The sequence below is a fragment of the Anser anser genome, assembly GCF_964211835.1.
Source record: "Anser anser genome assembly, chromosome: 9".
Taxonomy (NCBI): Eukaryota; Metazoa; Chordata; class Aves; order Anseriformes; family Anatidae; genus Anser; species Anser anser.
The window spans coordinates 8,766,354-8,793,556 of NC_139729.1; the positions used below are offsets into that span (position 1 = coordinate 8,766,354).

The 27,203-nt window shown below is 43.5% G+C and overlaps 1 protein-coding gene across 18 annotated transcripts in view; it reads left to right on the forward strand.

The window, feature by feature from the left end:
* Positions 1-27,203, forward strand: part of SPSB4 (splA/ryanodine receptor domain and SOCS box containing 4) — a 143,388-nt gene that overhangs the window by 51,545 nt on the left and 64,640 nt on the right. For 6 of the 18 annotated variants that reach the window (XM_083849269.1, XM_083849275.1, XM_083849264.1 and 3 more), the window contains 2 exons: positions 23,594-24,449; positions 24,887-25,051. In XM_083849269.1, coding sequence (XP_083705395.1) covers positions 23,756-24,449; positions 24,887-25,051 — 859 coding nt within the window. In that variant the 5' untranslated portion in view covers positions 23,594-23,755. The other 12 variants (XR_014588369.1, XR_014588370.1, XR_014588371.1 and 9 more) reach the window with 10 other exon arrangements.

The following is a 27,203-nucleotide window of genomic DNA, read 5'->3' on the forward strand; positions in this document are numbered from 1 at the left end:
TCAAAAATAGCGTAGAAGTAAGTATCACCATGAAAGCTGAGGTAAAATATTCTTGCCCTCTGCATCCCCGTTAAGTACAGAGCATAGACAGAGTACTAGAACTTGAGGAGAAATACGAATGGGGAAAAACTAAGTTCTTTAGCTCTGTAAGCTTTTACTGTCTCATCCCACACAAGACAGCTATTTTATGTCACCTTTAAGGAGCGCTGTAAAGTCTCTGTGAGAGGTTAATCTTCGCAGCTTTCCTCCCCGTGATTAATCTCGTTTTGGGGCGGGATGGCACGAGGAGAGGCAGCGGTTGAAGGAGAGGGCTGGGGCGCCGAACCCGGTGCTGGGTGTGCGAGGGAAAACGCAGCATCCCTGTGAACCTGCCATGCCGTTCCCGGCGCCGGAGGCTGCAGAAGCAGAGCTGACCAGGATTAGAAAGCGCTGGGTCCCAGGTTAGCACTGCCGCCCTTACCGAGCAGGGATGGAAGCGCCGGCCGTGCCTGGGGCTCGGAGCTCACCTGCGAGCCCGCCTCGGCTCTTGGCAGCCGGCAGCGGAGCGGGAGCCCCGGCGGCGGCTCGTCAGCCCCGGGACGGCGAAGACAGCGCCCGGTGACCGACTCGGCCCCGGCCCCGGCCCTCCGCCAGCCCCGGGGGCCGGGCCGGGCCGGGGAAGGGGCGTCGCCTCCCTTGGCGGCTCCCCCGGCCCTTTGGAGTCGCGGCCCGGCGCCGCCATGAGCTCGGCGGCGTCGCCTGTGGCGGGGGGGCACGGCGCGCCCCGGCTGCGCCGCCTCAGGCTGCCGCCGGCCGGGCGGGCGGCGCTCGGGGGCCGGTAGCGGCCGACAGCCGCCTCCCCGGGCACCGGGCACCGGGCGGGGCTCCCGGGCGGCCCGGCCCGGCCCTGCGGAGCAGAGCCGAGCCCCGGCTCCAATCCCCGGGGCGCCTCCGTGCCGGGGCCGCGGCTCCGGCAGCGCCCGGCCCGGCTGTGCCCGGTCCCCCCCCACCGGCCCCGTCCCTCCCCGCCTCCCGGCGGCGCTTCCCCTTTCTGCGCTCCGCTCCCGCTGTGCCGTGCCGTGCTCGCCGGGCTCGCCCTCCTGCGCCGTGCCCCCGATGTGTCTGGCGGTAAGTTTGGGGCCTCCCGGGCGCGGCGGTTCCGCGGTTCGGGGCACGGAGAGCGCCCGGGGATGGGGTGCTTCTCCCAGCCGTGCTGCTGGGCGGAGAAGTGCCTTTCCGAAGTGTTTTCTGGCGTAACATTTTGAGAAAGATTACTTTCCTGAGCCGTGAAGGAGAATTATTGCTAGACGCTGGATTAGCTGAAGACTTACGTCTCCTATAAACTGAGTTTATTTGTCTTTGCGCTGCTGAACGCGAGCCCTCCCGCCCGAGGACGCCGCAGGCTGGTGTTTGCAGGGCTTGCTCAGGGCTTTGTGGGGCAGCAGAAAGCAGCCCTCGGTGCAGCCGCTCGGACGGATCCGAAATACAAAGCTAGCTTCTCAGCAAAGCTAGGAGCCAGCCCTGAGTTTGTGCGTGAGGTTCGAGCTTCAACAAAGGAGGGCATTGCCCGAGTTTGCCCTCATCTCACTTCTGCAAACTCCCGGCGAGGCTGCCGGCTGCGCGGCTCCCCGCAGCGGTGCCCGGGCCGCGGGGCTGCGCTGTGCTCGCCCCATTCGTTCCTCGGGAGAGCGCTGGGGTGTCGGGGGAGGCTGCTGGGGCTCCTCCATGCTGCCAGCGAGTCCTCTCCTCCTCTTTGTGTTCGGGACTCGCAGCGCGGAGTGCTACGGGGGAAAGCGTCCTGTGTGCGGAGACGGCCGGCTATCGCTTCGGTCACTGGCTGGACGTTGGCTACATCCCTTCCGTGCTGAAGTTGTAGCTGATATTTTCACAGCGTTCCGTTTGCCTTCGGTGACAGAAACAATCCCTGATAAGCTGTCTTCTCCTTGGAGAGACCTTATCCCGCAGGGAGAAACCAGCCCCGGAGAGTTGCTCTTCACGCTTGCGGCTGAAACCTGCCTAGCTTGCAGAGCTGTTTCAAGGGATGCTACATTTTTAATGTTGTTTCTGTAAGTAAAACAGCCCGTCAGGGGCGTGAATATCAAATTGCTGTTACATTATTTGGGGCTGCTGACAGAATAATGCCAGATGCCATACGTTCTCTTTACAACAAGTGGGAAGTTTTATAATTGGCATTGGGAAGAGAAGCGTGGGTTTCCTGGTAGCTAATATGCCTCAGTGTCCTGCTGCTGTCTGGGGATGACCTTGGGTGACCGTCCTGTGCCTCAGTGTCTGCCAGGGCTCTGCCACATCCCTGCCTCACAAGAGGACAGACCTTTACAGCTCTGGGTCCTGCTGAGGCCCTCCCATGGCTCTACGAGTGCGGAGTGGCACCACTGGGCTGGAGAGCCCTGGGCTCACAGTGATCCCACCTCTGGCCCCAGCATGCTCACTGGGCTTCTGTTTGACTTTGCAAGTGCCGTCTAAGCCAGCTTAGAAACACCAGGCTTTATATTCAACAGGCTTTGAATATATAAAGCCTTGGGGCTTTGGTATAATCAAGTGATGCTGCCTTTTTGCAAGTAGCGCTTCAGAGTTGTGAGGGTTTTGCCTGTTTGGTTGTGGTGTTCTTTTGTTGTTGTGTAGAGGCACCAAAAAACGACCAAACAAAAAAACAGTGAAGTGCTATTGAAATATCTTGATTCTTAAAAGAAATGGAACTGGTGATTTTTGGTTTGGCCAAATTACAGTCACCTTTATGACTCGTTTTTTGTGCAGCATAGGAATTTCTGAGCGATGGACCGTCTCTCCTGTGACTCCCCATGCAGCAGCTCATTAACTTGTCAGGCTTCGTTGTTGCTGTGTAAACGTCTGTAATGGATTTTCCATGTACCAAGAAAAATCGAGCAAGCTATTTTTGTCTCGTTTTCCTTTACAATCACCATTTGCCCCTTGTCTGTGGATAGGTCACTGTCCTCTTTCTGGGGGGAAGGAAAATACTTTTCCCAGTGGAACTCGGTGCCATATTCCAGAGCGATGTGCGATGGTTACTTTGTGCATGTGGGGGGTTGTTGTTGTTTTAGTTCAGATGTTCAGAGACTTATCCTCTGGGGAGCCTTTTTGCTTATGCGTTTGAGGCATAATGGCAGCAATTGAAGAGGAAAGCAGAATGTGGTTTTCTGAGACGTTGTTTATTAAAAATACTTGATTAAAGTGATGAGCAGCAGTGTGTTACATACCCAGCTGTCCTACCCTCATAATTCTTCCTGGCCAAGAAGAGAGTGGAAAGAAGCTGGAGGGATGCCTTTACTGGGCTAAAGGTCTGTAAGTCAGGTTGCGTTTTGGCTGTTCACTACTGCTCACTGACATCCTTTACTCGCATCTTTTTGCGCTGTGGCAACATTGCTGCAGTGCAAATTTGAGGCTTTCAGAGTGCTTCCGGGCGCTGTACATCCCAGCTTGAATGACGGTAATGTATGGCAACATTGCTATTCACTTCCATTTCTTCCCTTAGCCAGCGAGGATAAATGCACTCTTAATAGAATATACACATAAAGGAAATCGAGATGGATTTTCATTTTAGCGGGTTCACCAGGATGGAGGTTTGATGTAAATGTTGCTGGACTTCGTAAGGCCTGGCTGAAGGCCAAAGGTGGTGGAGAGGAGCGCTGGCTGGTACTGCAGCGGTGCGTGCCCTCCTGGTGGGCAGGGCTGGCCTCGTGTCTCGAGCTGCGAAGGGCTCCGTGCTGGAGGAGCTCTGTTCAGAGTGGCGCAGCTAATTTTATTTATTCTCACTGGGCTGTGGTAATACAGTGCACAACTCGAGGCTAATGGAAATGTAGGCCACACGTGTTGTCCTGGGGTCTTAAAGTATTTATTAAGCCAGTATAGATCCGTTTTCTGTGATGAAAGCAATGTTTGAGGCTGCCCATTGAATAGCTAACCACAATTTTTTAAGTCAAAACTCAATGTGAAGTTGCTCTGTGTAGCTAAATATTTGCTGATAATTCTGGAAATTACTGTTGTTGGACTTACTGTTTGAAAATAAACGTGCTGTGGACTGAAACTTGCCAGACCTGATAGCTACCTCGCCCACATGTATTTTTCATGGGATTGTGTACATGCTGGTGAACGTGCATTGCTCCCTGCAACACGCACATCCTTCAGGTATGGCTTTTCCAAAATACAGTTTAGGTTACTGAGAACTCTGGCTAATGTACAGTATGCTGTAGGATAAGATGTTAAGGTATCATGCACTTCTTGGAAGAGTTGTTCATGCCTTTAAGCTTTTTTACTTCACTCAGCTTATGTTTTTGTGGGAGTTGTTTGTTTGGGATGTTTTGCTTATCTGCTTTGCAAAGTTGCCTGTGGTTCGCTGATGTAGTTGGTAGACCAGGTCCTGCAAACACAGTAGGGTGCACTCGCCTACATTCTGCATGAATTCAGAGTTTCGTAATAACTAACAATCAACTGTTGTCATTTACTTTGAGAAAGCTTTTCCTATTACACTGTTCAAGCTACTGCTGAAAGCAGACAGCTGTGTGCATGACCTGCACGCTCTCCACCGTACATGTAGTTGGAATGGTAGGTGCTCTTTGAATTCTGTTTTGAGCTGATGTCCAGCATGATGTCAGGAAATGCCTTTGTTTTGCTTTAGCTATTTGTACTGCTTCATAGCCCACAGTCCTTTAGATTGCACGGTGATAAAATTGTTTTTCTTTTTTTTTTATGGAAAGCTGACAGATAATCAGTAGTTTCTATTAGCTATCAAGGAAATATCGTTGCCCTTAAGAGTCTTTATTTTAAAGCAAAGTTTAAAGAAAACAGGGATGTCCCAGCAGCGTGGAAAACTACATTAGACAGGACAAGAAGAAATGCATTTGATGTGGCAGTGCTGTGTAACAGAGCACGTGACTTCGGGCTAAGAACTGCTGTTGGAATTTGATTGGCAATATTTGCTTTAAAGCTAATGGCTATACTTTAGCTACCTCTGCCCTACTAAAGACTGGGCCTGCCCTTCGACAGGGTTGGGAAGAGGTCAGTTCTTTCCTTCCTTTGGCTACTTTTGGACCACAGATGGAGAAGTGACAGATTTAAATTTGTCCTACTTAAATTTGTGTGTGTGTATATATGTGTATATGTACATAGATATCTATTTATATATATGTGTAATATACATGGGTGTATGTGCCTTTTTTTTTTTTTTAAAGGATGTCATCTTTGCCTCAGAGGTGAACGCAGTGCACCCTACCTGCTCTCTTCCTTAGTAAGAGGTAGGGTGCCTAGCCTAAGCATGGGTGCTCAGCTTTGACCTAAATCTGTTCACAGTGAAGTCACTTGAATTTAAACTAGCGCTGAACAACATCTTGTGCAGCTGTATTTCCTTCTCTCTGCTTATTTTGCATATCTTTGGGTCGGACACCATAGGCTAATCCTGTTCACTATTGGTGGCAGATGACGGGGTATGACTGTCGCGCTACAAAGCGAGGGTGACTTAGCAACTTTATCTTTGAGGATTTGTCAGCGGCTGAAGTGACAAGTTGGCTCTGGTGTACAGCACAGAATGGGGCAGTGTATGAAATCCATCTTTGAGCTGACTGCAAGCTAATTCTTTCAGAGCCATACAGCACGTTCTGAAGTTGTTTGCTTTCTTGTGCATTTCCAAAAGCTAGTTCCAACTAGCTAACACCAACTTTCCTGTTTATCACCAAAGTCTCGAATGCACTTGTGTGCTGTCAGGCTGGGTAGTCCCTTTCCATGTTCACAATTCCCAAGGAAGATCTCCCCAAAGGGATTTTGGGAGATTCACCACCTTTATGATAGGTCCATGTCCTGGGATGTAACCAGGGTCCGGACTGTTCTAGCTCTGTCTTCTGAAACTTCCTTCGTAGGGTACCTGCTGAGCTTTCTCAGCAGCTAGGTGCACTAGAAAGTCTGAAACTTTTCTGTCTCAAGTCTGTGAAAAAGGGTTGTAATGAGGACATTTGGCTTGGACTTTGCTATTGCCATTTCCTTGGCTTTCAGTATTATTGGTTTCTGGCGCTGCTGACATCTGGGTAATATTAATTGTGATAGTCTCGCTTCTAATTCAGGGTGTACTGATCAGTCACTAAATATTTATATAGTCCTTGTTTTTGAAGTTGCAAGATAAAAAGGGTGTGTTTTCTATCATCTTTCCTATTCAAAAGCAAATAATGCGTTGAAGCTGCTGATTATTTAAAATGATCAAAATATCAAAACAAGAATTTCCTTTGTACTTTGGTCAGTGCTGACATAACTGTTTCCAGTAGTCTAAAAAATCTCGTGTGTAGTTCATTGATGACTTGTGTAGACTAAGATTCAGTGTTGTAAGCGCAGTGATCATCTACCGAAGATGTGAGAATGTGCTCAGGAAGGATTTGTTACAACATGTATCATATCTTATCCTTTGAGGCTTAAATATAACAAGATATATTAAACAAGCATGAGCATGAGACCTGGAATACATACTGGTTATTCCTAAGTTTCTTAACGTTCATATTAATAGTATTTGAAGCAAAGCGTGTGGGTGGCGAGAAGGAAGGGGAGAGGAGCTGCCTGTGCAACCAGTCTCTCAGCAGCTTTGGAGTGAAGTATGGCAATAGCAGGAGGGAAGGGAGAGGAACCATCAACAGCACAAGTTCTTGGATGCGCATCTAGAGAAAAGGCGATTAATTCACCTTCAGTAGGTACTAAGCCGTACTATTCATCAGTATTTAAAAATGAAATGGGGAATGAAAACAGATCTCAGGGGCAAGGCACACGCGTGAAATTATCAGTTGCTGCGGGATACTTGTGTGATGCTCGAATTCCATCCCGTGAGGCTCAGCAGTGGCGTGGCAGCGTGCCTTCCCTTACCTGCTGGACCGTTGGGAAGAGAGAAGGTGCCTGAGATTGCTGCCTTGAATTCATGTCTAGGGGTAGAGTGGTCTTTGATTTTACAGTGGTTTTTTTTTGTTTCTTTGTTTTGTTTGGTTTTTTTTTTTTTCCCAGCGAGCCATCTACACCATTGATAATTGGCTCTTCTGCCCTACCCTTAGACTCTGTAACAAGAATTAACGGTTACTCACTCGTACTCACCTCGTTTTAGCAAAGTTGAATGAAAGTGCAAGAGAAGAAGAAATCCATACATGCCAGGACATCACAGTTTGACTGCTGGAAGAAAACACCAAAGGGAAATTCAAGCTGAACTGTATTGACACTCCAGGGATGTGAGACTGACTGATCTAGCTTTTACTTCTGTACTCCATCTACATTCTGCTAATTGAGGAGGCTGGAGCAGGAAGTCCTAATGAAGACAGAAGCCAACCCATTCCCTTTGCTCCATTTATTTTTAGATTTTATTTTTTCTCATGGTGAAATAGCTCGGAACTCAGGGGAGCTGTGCCCAAGGTGGGTAAGAAATGTCACTTAGTAGTGAGCGCAGACTGATGTGTAATTATTCGGGAGATGAGGAGAGACTATTTCTCTTTCCCTGCAGCTAGAGATTGCTGAGATTGATTGACTGTTGGTGTAGCATACTACAGTGTGCTCTTACAGTGCGTAGAGGTCTGTCTACTCCTGCTTCTGCAAATGAAGATAGTGAATTAATGCAGAAGTGTGTGTGTATATATATATATATATACACACATAGGTATTAATGTTGGGTGTTAGAAAGTGTGGGAAATATGCTGCCTAGGTCTGGCATATAAATGTAGATGTCTGAATTAGTAATGCAGGAACCATAGTAGTGAGTGCAGCAAGTAGCTCAGTTTGCCGGGAGCACTGATGGCAGTATAGACAACTTGGGTACTTACTGTGTAGGCATCCAAACTGTGCAGAGCAGGCTTCTGTTTACACCCATTATGAAAAATGCGGGAGGGATGCTTCCTCTGGAGATCCTTACACCAAGGCGTGACTGACATCTAGTATTACTTTCATCACAGAGTTCCCACATAAGTGGCCCTCAGAAGGGATGCTCTGCTTGTTCTTTTTTCCTTTTTTGAGCTGAATATTTGTGTGTGGTCATTTTTGCTTCCACAGCTGTTTTCTATTTTGTTTCAAAATGTTGCATTGAAGGATAAAGCAGTTTGGCGGGACCTAAACCCCCTTGCATTCCCCCTTGTCCTCAGATATCAGAGCGTCTGGGGTGCCTGGGCTTAGATTCTGAGTGATGCCCAGTTCAGCTGTAAAGCATTCAATATATTGAATTACCATGATCATGGCTGCACAGTAGAGCAATACACCTTTAGTCTAGTAGATTAATGACTGGTATAGTTTGTCAAAGCAACAGGGGTACAGGTTCTTTTGGGGTGTCGGTGATAAATACACTTTCTGCAAAGCACATGCAAATACCACGAATATGACTAATGCAACCAACTACATGTAAGTTAACTGATGAAACAACTCTACAGAGACAGGTTTCCTGGGGAAGCGCTCAGTATAACTGAGGGTTTGGATCTCACCCAAGAGGCGTCCCTGTGGGGGAAGCGAGGTTCAGCCGTTTGGCTGATCCCAGAAGTCAGCCGTGTCCTTCCGACTTGTCTGCAATGGTATCTTCCCTAACATTTTTTCTCTCTTGAGCCGTTTTTATGCTATTTTCTTACTTCTAGGTGAAGCTTGAGTGACTGTAGTCATACGTATCTTCGTTATGATTGGTGTAAAATTTTCTTGGTTTTGCTTTAAAGGTATAGGCTCAGAGAAATACAGAGTGAATGCTCAGCAAGGGTTGGTTGCATCTTGGAGGCGGGTAGCCTTTGGGATGGAGGTTTGTTTGGCATCATAATGAGATTATAATGAGCAAAGTTCACCCAGAGGTCATGTTTTGTTTATCAGTTTGGCTCAGGGCTGGCCATGCAGCCTATCAGTCCCATAGTACCATCAGGTTCCCCATCCCTGTGGAGATACCACAGAGCCTGGCCACGGGGTCTTCACTCCGCTCCACCCTCCATGCTGTTTCTCTGAAAGCCAACACACCAACCTCCCCTGGTGTTGCCAGCACCTAAGGTTGCAGGTTATGTTGCCAAGGGGACTATCATGGAACACATTCCTTGCATATCTGCTGCACCTCACCCTGGAAGTTTCCTCAGCCTTGAACCTTCTCTTAAGATGTGGACATATCGTTAGTCTCAATAAGTCACCTCCAGCAATTATTCCACACCAAAGTGGTAAGAAATGTGGTATGCCAGAATCAAAGCTGAGCCTGATGGTCTGTTGTAGAAATACAATTGTAAGGGAAAATTCAAGCAGTTGCTGTATGACAGAAAAGATGTGTGGGTTGATGAGCTTAGTAGAATTCAGTTCTTGCATTTAGGTCTCTTATAGTGCAAGAAGATATTTTTTATTGTATGTAATAATTAGCTTTTGAAATGAAGGGGATTATCTTTCAGTTTAATCACTCTGCCTTAATAGCAGGAGGAGAAAAAATATTGTTTTGTAAGACTTTCAGCTCTGTTCTCAGTGTTTTCTAGAATGACATTTTAATTGAATTTTATATTTATGGTACTGATAATTGTCGTTCTTGTGGCTTCCTACCTGTTCCTCACCATATACTAAGCAGCTGTATTTTTAAAGATTGTAAGTTTCTGTTCTGCTCATCCTCCCAAACAAATATTATTTCTTTTTGTATGTGTGAGGAAATTATTACTTTCATTGGTTATTTTTAATGTATAACTCTAACAGTCAGCTACACTTCTCTTGTTAACACAAAGCATTATATAGTTGCTTCATATACAGTACATGAATAGCTTGTAAATAAATAACACAAGTAGGTTTAAATTTCATGTCTGTACTTAGCAAAACTAATAGATAGTAATCAGCCTAATGGCTGATGATAGATTGTGCTGTGCCAGCGGGGGAGCTTGCGCCCAGGAAGAGTAACACAAGATCAGGAATGGCTAGAGAATAGGTGAATTTGGTGCTTTTTTAATTCCTTCAATTAACCTGATTAAGCAGCTTAGCTTAAATGAGCAGAATGTGGGGGTTGGAAGTTCTCCCATGTAGTATTTCCCCCCCGCCTTAGGAATTAATTCCTCTAATATTTTGTCTGTATAAAGCACGCAGCCTTGGTTGCTTCAGTGGCTTGCACAGACATGAGACACCGTATGCTTAGTATGAGAGGCACACACAGGCTTATTTTCCTCTGCAATTGGATCTAGGCAGAAGTCATAAATCATAGTGATTTCTGCACAGTGCAGTTGAATGGAGACTGACTACCCTATTTTATTAATATTGAAAGTTCACTCTGCTTACATCACTATTAATTCTTCCTCAGAAAAGAATGTGCTGTTTTTTTCCTTTGCCTTTTGCTCAGCTTCAGAGATGTGTTTTGCAGGGCAAGATTAGCTCCAAATGCCATCCTCTGGTACCTGAGCTGATTTGTCAGTGTATCTCTGTGGCAGAGCCTCGCCAAAGCATTGACTGAGAAGATTTTGGACATGGGCTTCTTTGTTCAAGAACGTTTTGTGCTGTCTTCCAGCTATAGCATTTGAAGCTGTGTGTTCTCATTGCTCTTGGATTGTCTGTGTTGGCTGCAGCTGTGGCATAGTTCAGCAGATATTTTTCCTCCTACACTTGCCAGCCCATTGCCTGCCTGCTCTTTTGTTCTTCCGACCCCTGTTTCAGGGCAGTGGTTCCCAAATGAGGGAATCTCAGCAACCATTTTGGGACAATACCTAAGATATATAGTTGCACCACCAGTGTACTTTCCAGGTAACCTGGTGCGTCCTCTTTCCTACCCAGTCTTTATTTTCTTAGCGTCAGGTAGGGAATTGGGTTGGGGATGTTAGATGGTAGCACAGGGTTCCACCTCTCTCTGCTTTTCCTGAGGATGTCTTTTCCCTTTCTAGTAAGGGTGGTGGCTATGTCAGAGTATGTTTGTAGTATCCTCTACTTCTCAGAGCACAGAGAAGCAGCCTCAGATGGAACCAATTTCTGTGTATCCTACAGACCCTGAAGGTACTAGGGAACCTACCTGTTAGAAACTATTGCAGCATCAAGCTAGGACTGACTTGTGGGCATTGGTAGTCTGGAGCTCAGTGTGGCTAATTTCTCCTCTTTTCAGCTGCTGGCTTAACAAATTGTTGATTTCCTAATTACAGGTCTTTCCATCTAGTGCTGGCTTGTCCTCTCAGCAGGAATATGCCGTCAGTTCCACTAATATGGGGCCACAGATTATTTTGAACAGTTTTCTGAATAAATGCAAGTATTTTTGCAGTATTAGATGTTGTGATTTCTTACATAGGTTGCCATTAAACCCAAGTAGTAGCTTTGGAAATTGGGATCTGTGTTTATAAAATATTTTTCTGAAAAGAATTTCAGAGAACATACTGACACTATTGTAGCCTTTCTACTCCTCTGTATTATATTGTGCTAACCAAAAGCCTTGACGTAAAGTATTGCTAGTTACTGGTGAGCCTATATATTTACATCGAACCAGGTCAGGTATCTGATACCTAATGAAAGGTTGGTGGGTGAGTGTGGTTCTGTGATCTCTCTTTACAGTCGTGCCAGGTGGGCTGCACTAGCCGTAAAAACCTGTGCTGTGGAGTTGGAGGTAAACGTCTTAAAATGACACTAAAAAATAAGAAAGACGTCTGGTGGTCTTCATATGCACCATTGTCTTCCCCTTTCTCTATGTTGATTATGAGGAGAACATTAAATGAGTTGGTGTGTTGGTTCTGGAGCTGTATGAGATGAATTCCTCTTCTTTCCCTTCTAATTTTGGAGAAGATTCACTTTTTTGTTCATTCGGAAATGGACCTGTACAGGCCTTGATTTTATCCCAATGATGAGCTCATCCACATCAGAGATTCTAAACTTTGTCAGGTGAATCCCACCTGTGGGTCAGGTTAGTATTTACAGCTGGCTTTATCATTTGGAAACAAATGCTCTTTCAGGAACTGAATTGGGCCAGTGCCAGTGGAGAAAAATAGAAGCAGCATCGTCTGGTGATTGACTGAGATGATGAAGTGTGTGAAGGGAGGTCAAGAAGGCTCATACAGAGATGTGGGCACGGGGGGCAAAGCTGTAGTTCTTAAGAAGAAAAATTCCCGACAGTAAAAACAGTAACACACAGAGAAGGTCTTTCCCTCTGTTACACCGCTGGGATGAGTTTGGTGTAGAATCTTGTGTCTCAGTGGCTAGTGAAAGCTGGTTAGTTTTTATAAACTCTCTTGTTTAGTTGTAATTATTTTGGGGATAATTCAGCTTTTTGTGACTAGTTGAGTCCTAATACAAGAGCAGAATAAAGTCCATCAGGAAGGCTGCGTGAGTAAGCAAGCCATGTGTGACTTCCCAGAGCCCTCAGGAGAAGGATAGAAAGGAGAGGGGGACTGTGGAAAGACAAGGATTGTAATGGAAGGGCCCTCTGCCATAAATCTGTGATGAAGATGATATGCAGTGGAATTGAAAGTACCCATTTTTCATTCTGTCCCTCGGCATAGGGGAAGATACCTGTTCACGAGAAAAATTCCTTAGGTAATTGGAAGTATTTGTAAACTTCTGGATTTTAACACTGCATTTAACTTTCATACTGGGTAAATCTTCATCTTTGTTGTGAACTGTAACAGTTTGAGAGGTAATGATAAATACAAAAATTCCCAACCACTTTTGATCCAGTGATTCTAGCAGCAGTTTCAGTGCCTGCTCGATGTTTTAGGGCAAGGTATATGACAATTTGCCTTTTGAAAGAGTGCTTGAAACCTAAACTCCTCAGATTTCTAGTACCTAAAAAGATACCCTTTTTTCTTAACACGTTGGCCAAGGGCTAGCTTTCCTTTACTGTGAAGCAATTTGTACTGTTTGTACAGTACCCGACACAGCTTTACATTCAGCAGCTGGGTGGTTTTTAAGTGACTTCCAAGTCTGTAGGAGTAGTAAATCACAGTTTGCTCGATAAAAGCAAATTTTAGTTTTGCTGGCATGAATACCTGGGCTGGATGTCAAATGATTCTGGAATAACAGTCATAGTAACAAACTCAGTTCCCTCCTATCTGTGCTGTTCTTGAACATGGTAAAATAAACCAAGTCCAGCTCTGATAAAGTTGAAAGAATAAATTTCTCAGTATTTGTTTGGGAATGTAGGCCGTATTGAGTGCATTATGGTTCTATAGGTTTTTTGTTTGTTTGTTTTGTTTTGTTTTTCTGTAGGTAGTCTCATATTTTTAAAGATATTCCTAAATGTCGCTGTTGTTCTTTGTTATACTTGAAATCAAGGTGTCCGTATATCGTATTGCAATCTAGGGTTTCACTGATTTTTCCAGAATTAAAAACTGAAAGTGTGGTGTGGGGTGTTTTGTTTTGTTTTTTATATATTGCACCTGTTGCTAGAGTTCAGCTTGTGTTTACTGTGCTTTCTCCTTGTATATAGTGCTGCTGATCCAAATTTAGACTGAACGTATTCTCTCCAGGGCAAAACAGAGGCCTGCCTGAGTTATTGGAGAACTGCTGTCTGCCAAATTTAGATGATGGTTTGAAGATTCTCTACAATCATTTCAAATGTGTGTTTTCATGCAAAGTTATTGGGGCATCCTCATTTTTGTATAGCTTTGGCAAGACTTTTGGACTATGATGCTAATTATTTTACTTCTTTGACAGTATATCTAGACACTGAGGACTGATACCTTTTTATTCCTGTCAGAAATTGGATTCTGGTAGAGCTTTTTTCCAAATAATTTGCATTTTTTTCCTTTCCTTCCTTTTCCCCCAATACATTCAGAGGTGAAATATAATCAACAGTAAAATGGTGCTCAAAAGAAAATTCTCTGCAGAAGGCTACTATGCAGCAGGAACTTAGGTGTGAAGTTCTTTTGAGAAACGCAGGCCTTGCATTTGAACTTATGGACCAGTTTCTGTGTTGGGACTCCTGAAGGTATGCACAAAGCTGATTTATTTCCATCCGTACCTTTATTAAGAAGTCTCTTTTTTTTTTTTAAGTACTTCCCTGTGGTTAGAAATATCTGGAATTGTTGGCAATTGTAGCATGACATTCTTTTAGGATGTGTACTGTTAGGTCAGTAATAAAGCAGTGTAAATGCTACTCAAAGTGACAACTTCTTTCACCATGTCTATTCCTAGTTGGAGGCCCTCTCTGATTTTATCACTGGAAACAGGCTGAGTAACGTGGATGTTTTCTCCTCTGAAAAGCATTACTTGTTTGAAAAGACAGCGTTTCTTCTTCATCTGGCTCTAGTGAAATGAAAGATCCATAAAGAAAATAACACCCTATTAGCCTCTACAACTGCAAGACGTGTTCTGGCTCCACACACAGGTATCCCATGTGTCTTCAGGAGGAGCCAGATTCTTGTCTTGGGGACATCACTGGCACTGCATCTTTAACTCTTTAAATCCCTGTGTCCTTTCCCAGCTTCCCCTGCATTACTAAATGCCCTATTTCCTTAATTAATAGCAAATACAAACAAAATATTACCCTGTAAAATAAGGAAGCGTTTATGTGTATAAGGAAAATCAATTTTGTTGCTTGGAGCTCAGGCAGTTTGTTTCTGTTATTACTTTCTTCTTCATTTCCATTTGTCTGTGCAATTGTTCTTTACTGACAGATGGGCTTTAGCAGAGGCGTGTTTAAAACAGATGAAGTTCACTGCTGTAGCTTAAAGAAATGTGTTGGGATTTTTTGTGTGTTTGAGAAAATACTTGTTTACGTACTAGGAAGTTGTTTTGTCTCTTTGTTAGAGCTCAAAAGCTTCGTGTAACTTCATTTGTAACCTCACCTGGGAAATACCAAATCAGCATAAATCAGTTCATGTTCTGAACTTCTGATGGTGCTTTCTTAAGATGTGTAAAGTCTGTTTACTTCACTTCTGTTCTTTAAAAGAAGTCTAGAGACTGCAGGACTAATGAAGCGTTGCTTCCTGCTCCCTTCAGGTCTTGTGGCAGACTAGACTTCAGGTCTGTAGGATGCTTTGCCTGCAATTAGGGCTTTTTAGTAAGCTCATTTTCTTCTGTGTTCCTTATAAGATGTGGGCTTGCAGTCCAACCAGATCTTCCATGTGGTTGCTTCCAAGATCAATGTCCTCTCCCCAGCTGCCTCTTCAGTAGGAACACAGTCATCTTTGAGCCCGCTACTGTTCTGTCAAGTCTGGCCGAGGGTAACTGCTGGCTGAAAGAGTTAAGGGGGAAGGGTTAGGAGGGATGCAGATGGTGCGATTGTGTAAGCCTATTTTCCTATTAAACAAAAGAATACGCTTTTGTTTGGGATCAAACTTGTTCTGTGCGCTCATCCCCTCCGTGTCTGTGCGAGCACAATGGCTGCTGCCCTCCGGCCGCAGTCCGGGCCTGGCTGTGGCTGTGGCTTCCTAAGGCCTCACTCACCACAGCCTGTCCGGCACCGCCACGTCGGGCAGCTCGCTGCGGGGGGGAATATCCGTGGCTCTCGGCTGTTGTGCTTGGCCAGAGGCACAATATGTTTTTGTTGCTGGAGTTTGGCAGCTCTGTTGGAAGCATTAAAGCCATCCAGGTCAGATCAGGAGCTGCCTCCTATGGGCCGCTTCAGCTGGAGTGTCAGACGTGTTCGCCTCTGGCCCACCAACGGTGAGAGCATCTGACAGGTATTGTTCGTGCGCTGCTGCTGCAATTCCTACGAGGATTAAGCAGCAAAAGGCTTCAAAACAAAACAAGCAGACAAAAGTAGTCTGGTCGTTCCAGGAGCATTGCAACTTTTAAGCCATCAGTGAATTTCTTTTAATAAGTGGTACAGAGACTAAGAGCTTGGCTTGCCCAGTAACTATAAAACATATATATAGGCATTGTGAGGCTGGAGAAGTCTCTTTTAGAGTGCTAAGTCTGCAGCAGCTTTGAGATTAAAAAAGAAGAGCTGCTGTTAGTGGGTGTTCTTCCTTAGTCCCATCTTTTATCACGGTGCTGCCCCTCAAAAACCAGCTGTAGGCCTCAGCTTCATCCCAGTTTACAAAGACTCACCAGGCTCGGAAAACACTGACGCACACAGTGACTGGCCCTTGAGCTAAGTGGCTGGATTTTCACTGGAGCATGTTAGTGTGCTTCCTGCGATTGCAATAAAGTTCTGGTGAAAATCTGTATTGAGCTAGGGGAGCTCTCGTTTGGCTGATTGTCACATTCTGCCATCCTTGGTCGTCCCCTCAGTCTGCTTGGGGACCGGTTTTGGCTCACCCCCTATGATTTGTAGCCAGCTACACAACCGGAATGATGCTTTCCAGTGGCCTTCTTCTCATCTCTGACTTTCTAACTTTTCTTCCATTTTGAAGGCCAGCTGATTCTACTGTACCTTACAGCAACAGAAATGCAGGGAGTTGGAATGTATTCGGCCACATCCATGGTCATATTTTTTTTCAGTTTTGAAACCAGAGCTCATAAGGGTTTTGATCCTATACAAAGCTGTAGAGCTAACATGTAAAATAAATTGCCAAAAATGTGTTAGGATGGTTAAAAGTAGCAATGACTGGAAAGAAATTGAGATATTAAAACTTCATTATTCTTTGGGCTTTAAATCTCTCATTTTCTGACACTTATTGGTATTACTTATTTACTTGGTGAAGCATGGCTGAGTAGAAATGTAAAGTGGCAAATGATCCCGTATAATGCAAAATGGAGCAGAAAACATAATTCTCAATTTGGTGTTAAGCCTTATTCATGTGTTAATTTGCTTTTTAATATAAGCCTGACACTTGAACATTCAAAATGACTACTTCAGCCTTTCAGGAGGGAGAGGAAGGTATTTACCATAATGGAAGGGTAGCTGCAGGATGAAAGATGCATGATTTCTTGTCAGAAAAGTGAGGAAGCTGAAAGCTCATGACTTGAATTTAGACGTAAAGTTCAGCTGTGCCCCTTGGGGCAGCTTGAAGTTACTGTGGAAATTCACTCCACCGTTTTGGGCTGCTGCTTAAATAAATGGTTCTGCATTTCAGATTTTTTTTTCCTCCCCCTTTTGCTATGCCAGAGCAAGTGTTTACATGACTGTCTGATATGCCAGATCAGAGGGCTCCAACAGCTGAAAATAACCCGGCAATATGAAATAGTAGATTTTGCCCACTTTAGTTTTCTGAGGCCAATCCATCTCAAAGGAGCATTAGAATGCAGGTGGCTGCAAGACAAAAGGGGAAGAACGAATGGGTAGAGGTGGTGGAGAAGTGGCAGCTTGAACATGAGTGAGTTTATGGTAATTATGGAATCACGTGTATTCCTGTTAAATACCCTGAAACAAAAGCATGTTTTCTTTCAGTAATTTTCTAGTGGAATGTTGCTGTTCTAGGTAGGACTTGCATAGCAAAAATAATAATAAAAAAATGAATTGTGTTACTATATTTGTTTTTCAAATTACATTGCTGTATTCTTAGAAGTCATTATGCAAAAAACATTTACAGAATAGAACTGTTTTTGTCATCTTTAATGTTTCTTTGGAAAATTAATCTTTGTGTCTGAGACCAGCTTTCAGTACCAGAGAGGCATGTTCCAGAAACCTGCAGAGATATGGAAGGCTTAAAAACAAACCATAACTTCAAAACAGCTCAGTTCCAAAGTACAGTAGATGGAAGTATTTAAAAATATACATTCCACTGTATTCAGAGCTACTCAAGATTCTTTCTGAATTCTTCATGATCTTACTAAACTGCTTCTAACTCTGGCGGTACAGATGGTGTGGTATTTCAGATTATTCTAATTCCAAGCAGCTAAATGCACAGTCTATTTTAACAACAAGCTTATCTTGAGTTTTGAAACAATTACATTTTTGTAACATTACAAAACAAGTCACCCTTTATGGATGAATGTCCTTGGGATTTCCATGATTTGCATTCCTTTTAGGAATTGAAGTTATGATTTACTGCTGCAGTGTTCATCCCACATGTGAAATGTTTGATATGTGAAATGTTGTTTGATAAGTGCGCATGCAGCATAAAGTTTTATCCATAGCACAGGATTGTATAGGGTATCCAAGCATTTCTGGCTGATTGCATTCTTGCTGTGTATTCCATTTGACAGAGAAAGCCAACATTGTTCAAGATACACAATAAATCAACAATGTTGGATACCAAGACTTATAGTTGAAACCAAGCTGGCCAATCTTTTTAGGGTGCCAGGAATGTGCTTAACTCATTGTCGCCCTCAGAACAGTGTTGTCATGATTTCACGGCTGTTTGTGCACTGCGAACATAGGCCCTAGACACTGGGCCTTGTGCCTTTACGTTTTCTGTGTGGAGTTGAAAGTCCTTGTTCATAAACGTGTGAAATGCTTTTCACTGACTTGTCCAGCGCAAGCATTTCTCTTCTTCCTATCCCTCCTGAAGAGAGGGCAGGACTAGGGTTAGATTCAGAGTGCTTGAACATTTAGGGTGTCTGTTCTGTTCAGGCATCTGGAGAATGAACAATTTTCCTGCCCACTGAGAAGAGGCTTCTGTGGCAACTCCTACTTGCTGTTCAGGAGTCCTTGCTGGTAGCAAAGCCCATGCCAACCAGGAAGGTGGCAGCAAGGCCTGGGTGCATGAGGGGAGAAAAAAAACATGACCAGAGTCGATAGCATAAAGCGTCAGAACTATCTGTTTGAAATGCTCATAGACAGAGGGGTCACCTTCATGGCTTTTTTGGATAGATGATTACAGTATCATTTGTAGGGAATCACCTAGCTTCTTTTCACTTTTTGGTGTCACTTTATTAGAATTAGCATAAGCCTTAGCATGTTCTTCCTGTAGGTTTGAATTGTTTCTCTGGTATCATTTCTCATCTGTGTTTTTCAAGTTTTCTGCGTGTCTGGTTCCTAGTAATCCACAGGGAGATATAACCATGGATGCTGAAAGCTGACTTTGCAGAAAGCATGTTTCTTTTATCAGCAGTTATGTTCTACTGATGCCAACATACTGAATTGCTAAAAATGCACTGTATTTAATTACAGTGAAGTGATATCCCAGCAAGCCTTTCTCTGGTAAGTATAATTTGTGTTTTTATTGTGAATAATTTCCCTAAGTATTTTGGCAGTCTGCATGAGAACACAGCTAAGCGACGTTGATGCACTTTTCCTGTTTGGAGTTGGCTTGTTCTTGTACAGTACGCTTAATCTAATCATCATATCCTGACAAAGCGTGGCATGAATGTGAAACTGTGAGACAGAAATCATTTAGGTCACACAAATTAGTAGTCTTCTCAGCCAGGGCTTCCCAGTTGCTACAGGACTGTACTAGTGCGGTTTGTTTCCTGTTTCCATGAAAATAATACTTTTTTTCCACAATATCTTTTGTCACGTGGATGACTGATGAAATTTAGTCTCTAAACAGATATGCTGAGAGGTTGTGTATATTATGCCAAACTGAAATATTTTCCTATTTCCTAAGTGCTGTGATGGTTTAAAAATGCTAGAGGAGTGAAGCTCTGGGAAAGCAGTGTTTTCAAAATTGGAATTGACATTTAATTTGCATTCAAAACAAAACTATGCAATGAAAATTCATGTTCTTCTACTTTTAGAATACTTATAAGTCTGTATATGTTGTTCCTGATACTGATTTTTAACTGCGAGAAGATGCAGGCAAGGACGTAAGTTTCTCTAAGTAAGGTAGTATGAGTTGTGGGAGTTGAATGATGGTGCTGTGCTTCAGCAAGTTTTTGTCAGTTCAGGGGATGGCGAGAAGGCTTTATGACCAAGTATTTCTGTAAGTGTGTTGAGTAGAACTTAATCTGAAAGGAATAATCTTCCATCCTACTGATTGACCCACAATTTATACTAATCCTGTGTTGTTTAGCCTTCAGTCCTGCAGAGAAAAAGCCAATTTTGTGCTACCTTTGCCAGAAGAATTGTTAGTAAATCCTCTTCCCCTTTTGAGCTTTGTGCTTGGCTTTCAAGCTCTGGTGAGCAATAATTGCATATCTCTGTGGGGAGATGCTGACAGTAGCGGTGAGTAGGGCATTTCCAGGGCTTCTGCGTTGGAGGTGTGGAAGGGAAGTAGGGAGGGGATGTTTGTTGCTGGAGAGAGCAGCCAGGTGTCCTCCCAGGGCTGGACCCCAGAAGGCTTCACTCCTTTGACAGCAGCTTCTGACAGGGATGAAGGACAAGGTGATGCTTCTGCTGCCATTCTTGCTTCAGAGCTGGTCTCTGCCATCTGTGTGGTGTTAAACGGACAGGATGCAGACAAGGAAAGAGATTAGACGGTCTTGGCTTTGAGACAGGATGGTCCTGCAAGCAACCAAAGGGACCGTTGTGAGCTGCCAAGAGGACTGTCTGCATGAGTCGCTCCCTGCGGAGCTCAGGTTAATGGTGCATGGGTTGTGAGCAGAAGGCATGCGTTGCAAGCCCTCACTGCCACCTCATATAAAGAAGTTTTCACATCAGCTCCCACTAAACACCAGTGACCAGAGCTGTTAGGGAACAGCTAGAATGGGGTTACACCTGTATTGCTGTAGTAGTAGAAAAGATTAAGTGTTGGCTTTATTTTTGCATGTTCTTGCTCAAGCCCTGCGATAGCTGAAGGATACAGCTGTGGTTGTAGTTGGCCGCCTGGCAGAAGCTGAGAGCAGCTACTAGGCATGCACAACTAGAATGGAAAAGTGTCATATGTTACAGTGAGCGGGAGAAAGTTTTTGATGAAAGGCAGCTTTTGAGCACTAAGAAGCTGTCTTATCTTTAATGCATCAGAAACGGTAAGATATTACATTATTGTTCAATCCTATGTCCATACAAAGCTATTGGGCAAAATGTTGCAGTATGTAATCAAATTGTTTGGTAATGTCTGTATACAAACACAGGCATTCATCTCTCTGAACTTACATTGTAAGATACAGTTTCAAACCAAAAAAAGAGAAAAGACACAATTGTGCTTGTATCAAGGTGCATTTTGCTCTTCTGAATTACTGATCTACTTATTAGCAACCTATTTCTGTTACAGCTTGGGGCATATTAGGAGCAGTGTTTGTCTGTGGCTTGCCAAGTCACTTCCTTTGGAGTTTATTAATCTCTTGGTAGTTTGCCAGGTAAATCTCAGTGCCAAGATCAGTTTCTTATGTGATCAGGAAGTGAAACATGAGGATGCACTCAGGACTTCCCCGGCTATCTCCCCTCAGCACGCTAACAGGAATGTGGCGATTGTCTCATGCTCTAAAGATGATATTTTCAAAGGCACGTAGAGCTCAGTCTCATACAGGAATCACTGGGGTTCCCTTTGAACATCTGACATTTTTGCCTTCATATTCTTCCTTCAAGCTCAAATAATCAAACATCCTTTTTACAAGGAGCTACCCAGTTACTGATCATTGTCCTCCTAGGAAAATCTGATTATCTAATGGTATTTACCCCCGTCACTTCCCTGTGTGTTTATTAGTGTCAGTATTTCATTGCCCCCTGAATAATTAGTGTGGAATAAAGTATTGACCTTGCTTCAGTGGGCCACATTTGCCATCATACCCCATGAAACGACCTATGAGTGCTTCTGCAGTAGCACAATGGCAAATGTCAAGTTAAATGTAGTTACTGTTTGGACTTTCAGATTCTTTTTACTTGGTTTGGAAAGAAGGGAGGGGTCTTTCAAGCTAATTTCAGGTGGGGTAATTTTCAAGTTGTGGCCCTGTTTCAGTGAGAAGAAGCTCCTGGGAGACATCCTGAATCCTCCTGCAAGCAAGATATGAGGGGTTTGGGTGCTTATGTTTAATTTTGATTTTAAATTATTGAAATAGTTTTTTGATTAATATTAGGTGCAATGAAGCTTTTTGCTTTATGCACTTGTACAAATACACGTGTGTGGGACTGACTTTCCAACAGCTACAAGTAACATCTTTATATGGTACCTTAACTGTTACATGGGTTTAAAAATAAATTTTTACTTTGTTTTGGAAAGGAAACTTTCACATAACACAGTCACTGATTCACTTACTCTTCCCACTTGCCCTATACCCCTTTTCAAAGTGATAGAGGTAAGATTCCTCTCTGTCAGAGACGCTTGCACGCTTCGCTAAGTTCCTGTGTCTTTCAGATGAGCGAATGAGCATGGGTATAACACCAGCTTCACGTCTTCTGTGTCCAGTTTTAGTGGGCTGGGGGGAAAAGGCTGTATTTTAGCATGCTTTTCTCAGCACCACAGCTTAGTTCTTAAGAAAACTTGATATATGCCTACAAGTTAACCCAATTTTACAGACATTTTTACTGTTTTTACAAGTTACATTGAAAGACTGTTATTTGTATGCCAGCCATGTATGAGAAGCTTATAGATATTCATCAACCTGGAAGAGTGTACCTTGGAATTTTTCAGTAAGATAACTTCTGTTTTTAATATACGCAGAAAACACTTTCTTTAGTATTGGCCATTGTAAATAATTTAAAGGCTTTGTTCAATTCTAAAACGTGGCAGAATGGATGGTAAATTTTACAGGTGTTCTTTTCATAGGCATGTATTTTTTTTCCTTCCACTGTCAGTACATGTTTCTTGCTTGTATTCTTTCAGAAATGATCTTCACAGTGAGACAGTGCATCTGGGGTAAAATTTCTTAAAAGAAAACAAACAAAACTGTGGACCTGTGGCTTACCAAGTACAGTCTTGCAGGACGTTTTTTTTGCAAGACATTCATGCCCCTGCCTGGTTTTGGTGCTTTATGAGAAGCAGCTGTCACTGAGATTGTTCAGGCTTTTGCAAGTTTGGTGATTTTTTTGCTGCTTCTTAAAACACTTCATCGCTCCGTCAGTAAAAAGCAACAGGGGGGCTCCTCAGCCATAGGTGGGCATGCCAGGACTTGGCACTTCGCCTGGCTGCAAAGAGTCGTACACAGCTTCAGAAACATCTTTTCTGGGTGCTTTTGACAACTTCCAGCTGAATTACCATGTTGTTTGTGGAAGCACAGAAATACTACATTTCAAAATTGTCTGTTCCCTTTAATGTGTCTTACTGTCTTCCAGTCCTTCTTATCAGCCTAACACTGCAATATAGAAAATGTAGATTAGCTTGCTCTCCAGTAGTACGAGGAATCTCTGCTCTGGCAGCAGTTGCCCATTAGAAATGTCTGCCAGAGAACTGAAATTGCCCTTCTTCATTTGTCCTTCCATGCCTCCTATTCTCTCATTTCTCCTCTTTTTTAATCTCCATTATTAAAAAGAAATATATATTTTAAATTACTTAAGGACAGCATACACTAAAATAAACATTTTAAATTTTGCTGTTTTTGCCGTTTGCTGTTGGCTGCATTTCTTGTGATGGCAGCGCAGATGCTGAAGCCCTGTGTTGCAAGGGTCTGGGGAAGAGAACTGCTGGAAATGGAAGGAGACAATTTCTGAGAGTGTGAAACAAAAGGCGTAAGTGAAAGTGAAGCTACAGCTGAACATAAAGTTTATTGCTGTTGCTGCGGAATACTGTATGCCTTTTTCAAGACTGCTGCAAACCTGGCCAGACAAAATGGGTGGAAGGGCAGAAGGTGGGGAATGTCTGTATCCGATTATGAATTGGAGGAAATGACTGTCTGTGCTCTGTGCACTGGTGGGCTCGGAGTACGCTGCTGGCAGTCTGCTTAGCGTTGTAGGATACTGAACAAAAAGTGGTGACTCGTGAGCTTTTGTGTTTAAAATAACTACCAGGGTTACAAGAAGTTGTTCTTTAAAAATATGTCGTGGGTTTTCTATTGGCTTTCTTAAACTAACTGGAAACTTTCTGCTTTTTTTCAGGAACATTTTTTCTCTGAAAACATTGCTGCTAAAAAGCTCCAAACAGGAGAAGTAAATCCAGTCAGCTTGTCAGGTCACTGGCTCAGTGTAAAAGTGCTTTCATGAGGTAACGTTGGGCCAAAGTCAACTTTTCTTTCTCCTTTGTAAATCTGCAGCCAAGCAATGGGCCAGAAAATCTCAGGGAGCATAAAGTCTGTGGATGTGAGGGAGCCCCCTTATAGACCTGTTAAACGAGAGCTGAGAGGCCCGGATTTTTGCAAGCCCGCCCGGCTGGACATGTTGTTGGACATGCCCCCTGCCAAGCTGGAGGTCCAATATAAACATGCTTGGAACAATGAAGATCGCTCTTTAAATATATTTGTAAAGGAAGACGATAAACTGACTTTTCACAGACACCCAGTTGCCCAAAGCACAGATTGCATCCGGGGCAAAGTCGGCTACACGAGAGGCCTCCACGTCTGGCAAATCCACTGGCCCACGAGGCAACGGGGAACTCACGCTGTGGTGGGCGTCTCCACAGCCGAAGCTCCGCTGCACTCGGTGGGGTACACGTCATTGGTTGGTAGCAATAGCGAATCGTGGGGCTGGGATTTGGGACGCAACAAACTCTATCACAATTGTAAAAACCAGCCTGGGGTCACGTATCCAGTCTTTTTGGAACCAGATGAGTCTTTTGTACTCCCAGACTCCTTACTGGTGGTGTTGGATATGGATGAAGGGACGCTCAGCTTCATGGTAGATGGACAGTATCTTGGAGTGGCCTTCAGAGGACTAAAAGGGAAAAAACTTTACCCCATAGTCAGTGCGGTTTGGGGGCACTGTGAAATTACAATGAGATACATCAATGGACTTGACCGTAAGTGTTAACGTATTTCTTCATTGCACTATCTTTCAACTCTTCTCATGTAGGATTTATTTTCTTTATCTTTTCATTGTGAACTGAGTGTACTGGAGGAGGACTCTCCACTGTGAGTAAATTGCAATCCGTGGTTACTGCACACAGCTAACAACGGTATGGATTGTATCAAAATATTTTCTGTTGTAAGAATTTTTTGTTTCAGCGAGCCTAGTGGCAGGAAATCTGTGTCCAAAGAAAGTGAACAGACTGAGGGGAAGAAAAAATCTTGAGAAACTTCCAGAGTGTATTTAACAGTAAAACTCTTGTTTACTGAAGGATGTGTTTTAAATCTATGGTTTTCAAATAGGATTTGTGAATCCTATAAAAATTTATGGTGATATTGGGAACTTGTGCAAACATACTTGAATTCAGACCAGTGGGCTTTCTTTCTGCAGTTGTCTTCCCAGGGCCCTCAGAAGCAGTGGTGGATCCCCAAGAATCTGGGAACTCAGATCAAATACTGTTTTCAGCAGTTTTTCTGAAATTGAGCCCTTCTCCTTGGTTCATTTCAGAAGGTGCTCTCTCAGGGTATTTTCTTCTTCAGAAACACAGTTTATTGGGTAAGTTTTAGCTATTTTTGATATAAAGGGACAAATCAAATACCTTAGGTAGTAAGGAGCAGCATGTTGCTGCTGTGTCCCTAAAGTAGCCCACCAGAACATGCGCTGCGGAACTGGGTTTTGTCCAGTTCTTCTCATTGTTTGGGAAGAAGTGTGCTCTGCCAGATCCATCTGCAGCACAGCGCACGTTGGGTTGTGCCCAGTTACCTACACGCAGCTTATCTGCTGCTGGGAATTGTGGAATGGAAGGCTGAACAAGGTAGCAGTAAGTGGAACCTTGTTCTTGCTAATACTGTGTTATCTGATCCATAGGATGAACTGTGAATGTAAATATATAGATTTAGCAGAAGCACATGGCTGAACTAAACTTTCTTGTTTTTTGGACTTTATGAATGGAACTTTTTCGTGCAAAAAGGGAATAATCTGATAGCAAGTGTACAACACCTCAGCCTTTCAATTAGTGATATTTAAAGGAATTTACAATTCTTTTCAATTAGGTTGGGATGGTCTATTTTTTTTTCCCATCAAATTAATTCTCTGCTCATTAGCCTTGCATCTGACATGCAAAGTAGAAACATAATTAAAGAACTTGACCCTGTTTAAGATTGCTTTTTCATAAGCATCTGTAATAGGCACTGGGGGGAAGAATCTTTATCCACAAAAGCCCTGCAGGTTATTATAGTCAAATGCTAAATAGCTTCTTGAGTGCTTTCATATAAGAGAATATCAGAGGATCATAAGTATTTTGCAATTACTCAGATGTTGCAGAGTTGTGTGCTGAGTGCTTGCTACAGACTTTTTTTGGAGGCTGGTGGGGGAGGGATGCTTTTGCAAACTGAATATTTGTGTGCGAAAGCAGTTTTCATAATGCTGGGAATATCTGCCAAGCTAAGCAAAGTATTGCTCAGCTCGGTCCACCATGTCCTCAGAAGGAGTTGTTCTGCCTTCCTTTTGTACCCTCTGCAGGGCTGCTCGAGGGAGCCCTAGAAAGATGAAAACAAGGGACGAGGATGTGAATGAGTTTGGTAGAAATTATAAAATAAAAGGGGCTAAGTAGGGAAGCATAGCTGTGGTCTTTGAGACAGCTGAAAGAAAAATTCCCATCCGGTCTCTTGTGGGATAGTTTTGCTGGAAAAGGCAGGATAGCTTCCTTAGATGATCCCAGAGGAAGACAGAACAGTCGGGCTCAAGCATGAACCCATGGCTAAGAGTAAACTTGTAAACTAAGCTTTTATGTCAGCCTGAATGCTGACCTGATCATGTGAAGAGGAAGTGTAAAGCCACTTTGCCGTGAGGCACTTTGACATCCTGGAGTCACGTCATTTGTTATCACATGTTCACTGATCCCTTACCGTCCTGCAACAAAAACAGCATTCAAGAAACCAGAGTAGCTTGTCTCGCTGGTGCTCTGAAACAAACACCTTCTCTTCTCTGCTAAAAGCGTTTCTATCCAGCCAAGCATATGTATGCGTGGAGTTTGTTGTTGTTGTTGCTTGCCCGCTTTTTAACCTTATGGATTCTCAATTTTTCCTGCAAGTATATGTATATATGTATATATATATATAAGTATATGCTGCTGATTGCCGCTTCTGGTAGATCTGGCAGTAGCAAGTTAGCTGTTCTTGAAATTGTGCTGTCCAACGGTGACTCGTAGCTTGCTATTTAATGGCTGATTGACACTGCTCAAGGCGCACATCGCAGCTTGCGGTGGCTGTTTGTGTGGTGTCTTACAGAGCAAATGGACACCTCGGCTGCAGGGATTTTGAGCGTTTTCAGTACTTGCTAATTAAACAGAAGACCTCTCAATACTTAAAGGCCTCAAGGTTAATTCTTAAAGGTATTGCAGGGTTGTGCTTGTAAACTTTGCATTTCACCTTGTTTTCAGAAAGCAATTCAGTGAAAATATAAGAGATGCTCTGTTAATATGTATTTTAGACTACACAAGTTCAGAATACAGAATTTTGTCTTGTACCTGTTGTGTAATTTTGAAGATGTTGATGCAGCGTATTCTGATGGCTGATTGGTAAATAGAAAACATACCTGAGATGCTGCTTCTTCTTGATCAGAGTTTTTCAAAATATTTTATCTAAAGTAAAATATTTCTAAAGACTCTAAATTGCTTGTTTTTTTATTTTTTTATTTTTTTTTATTT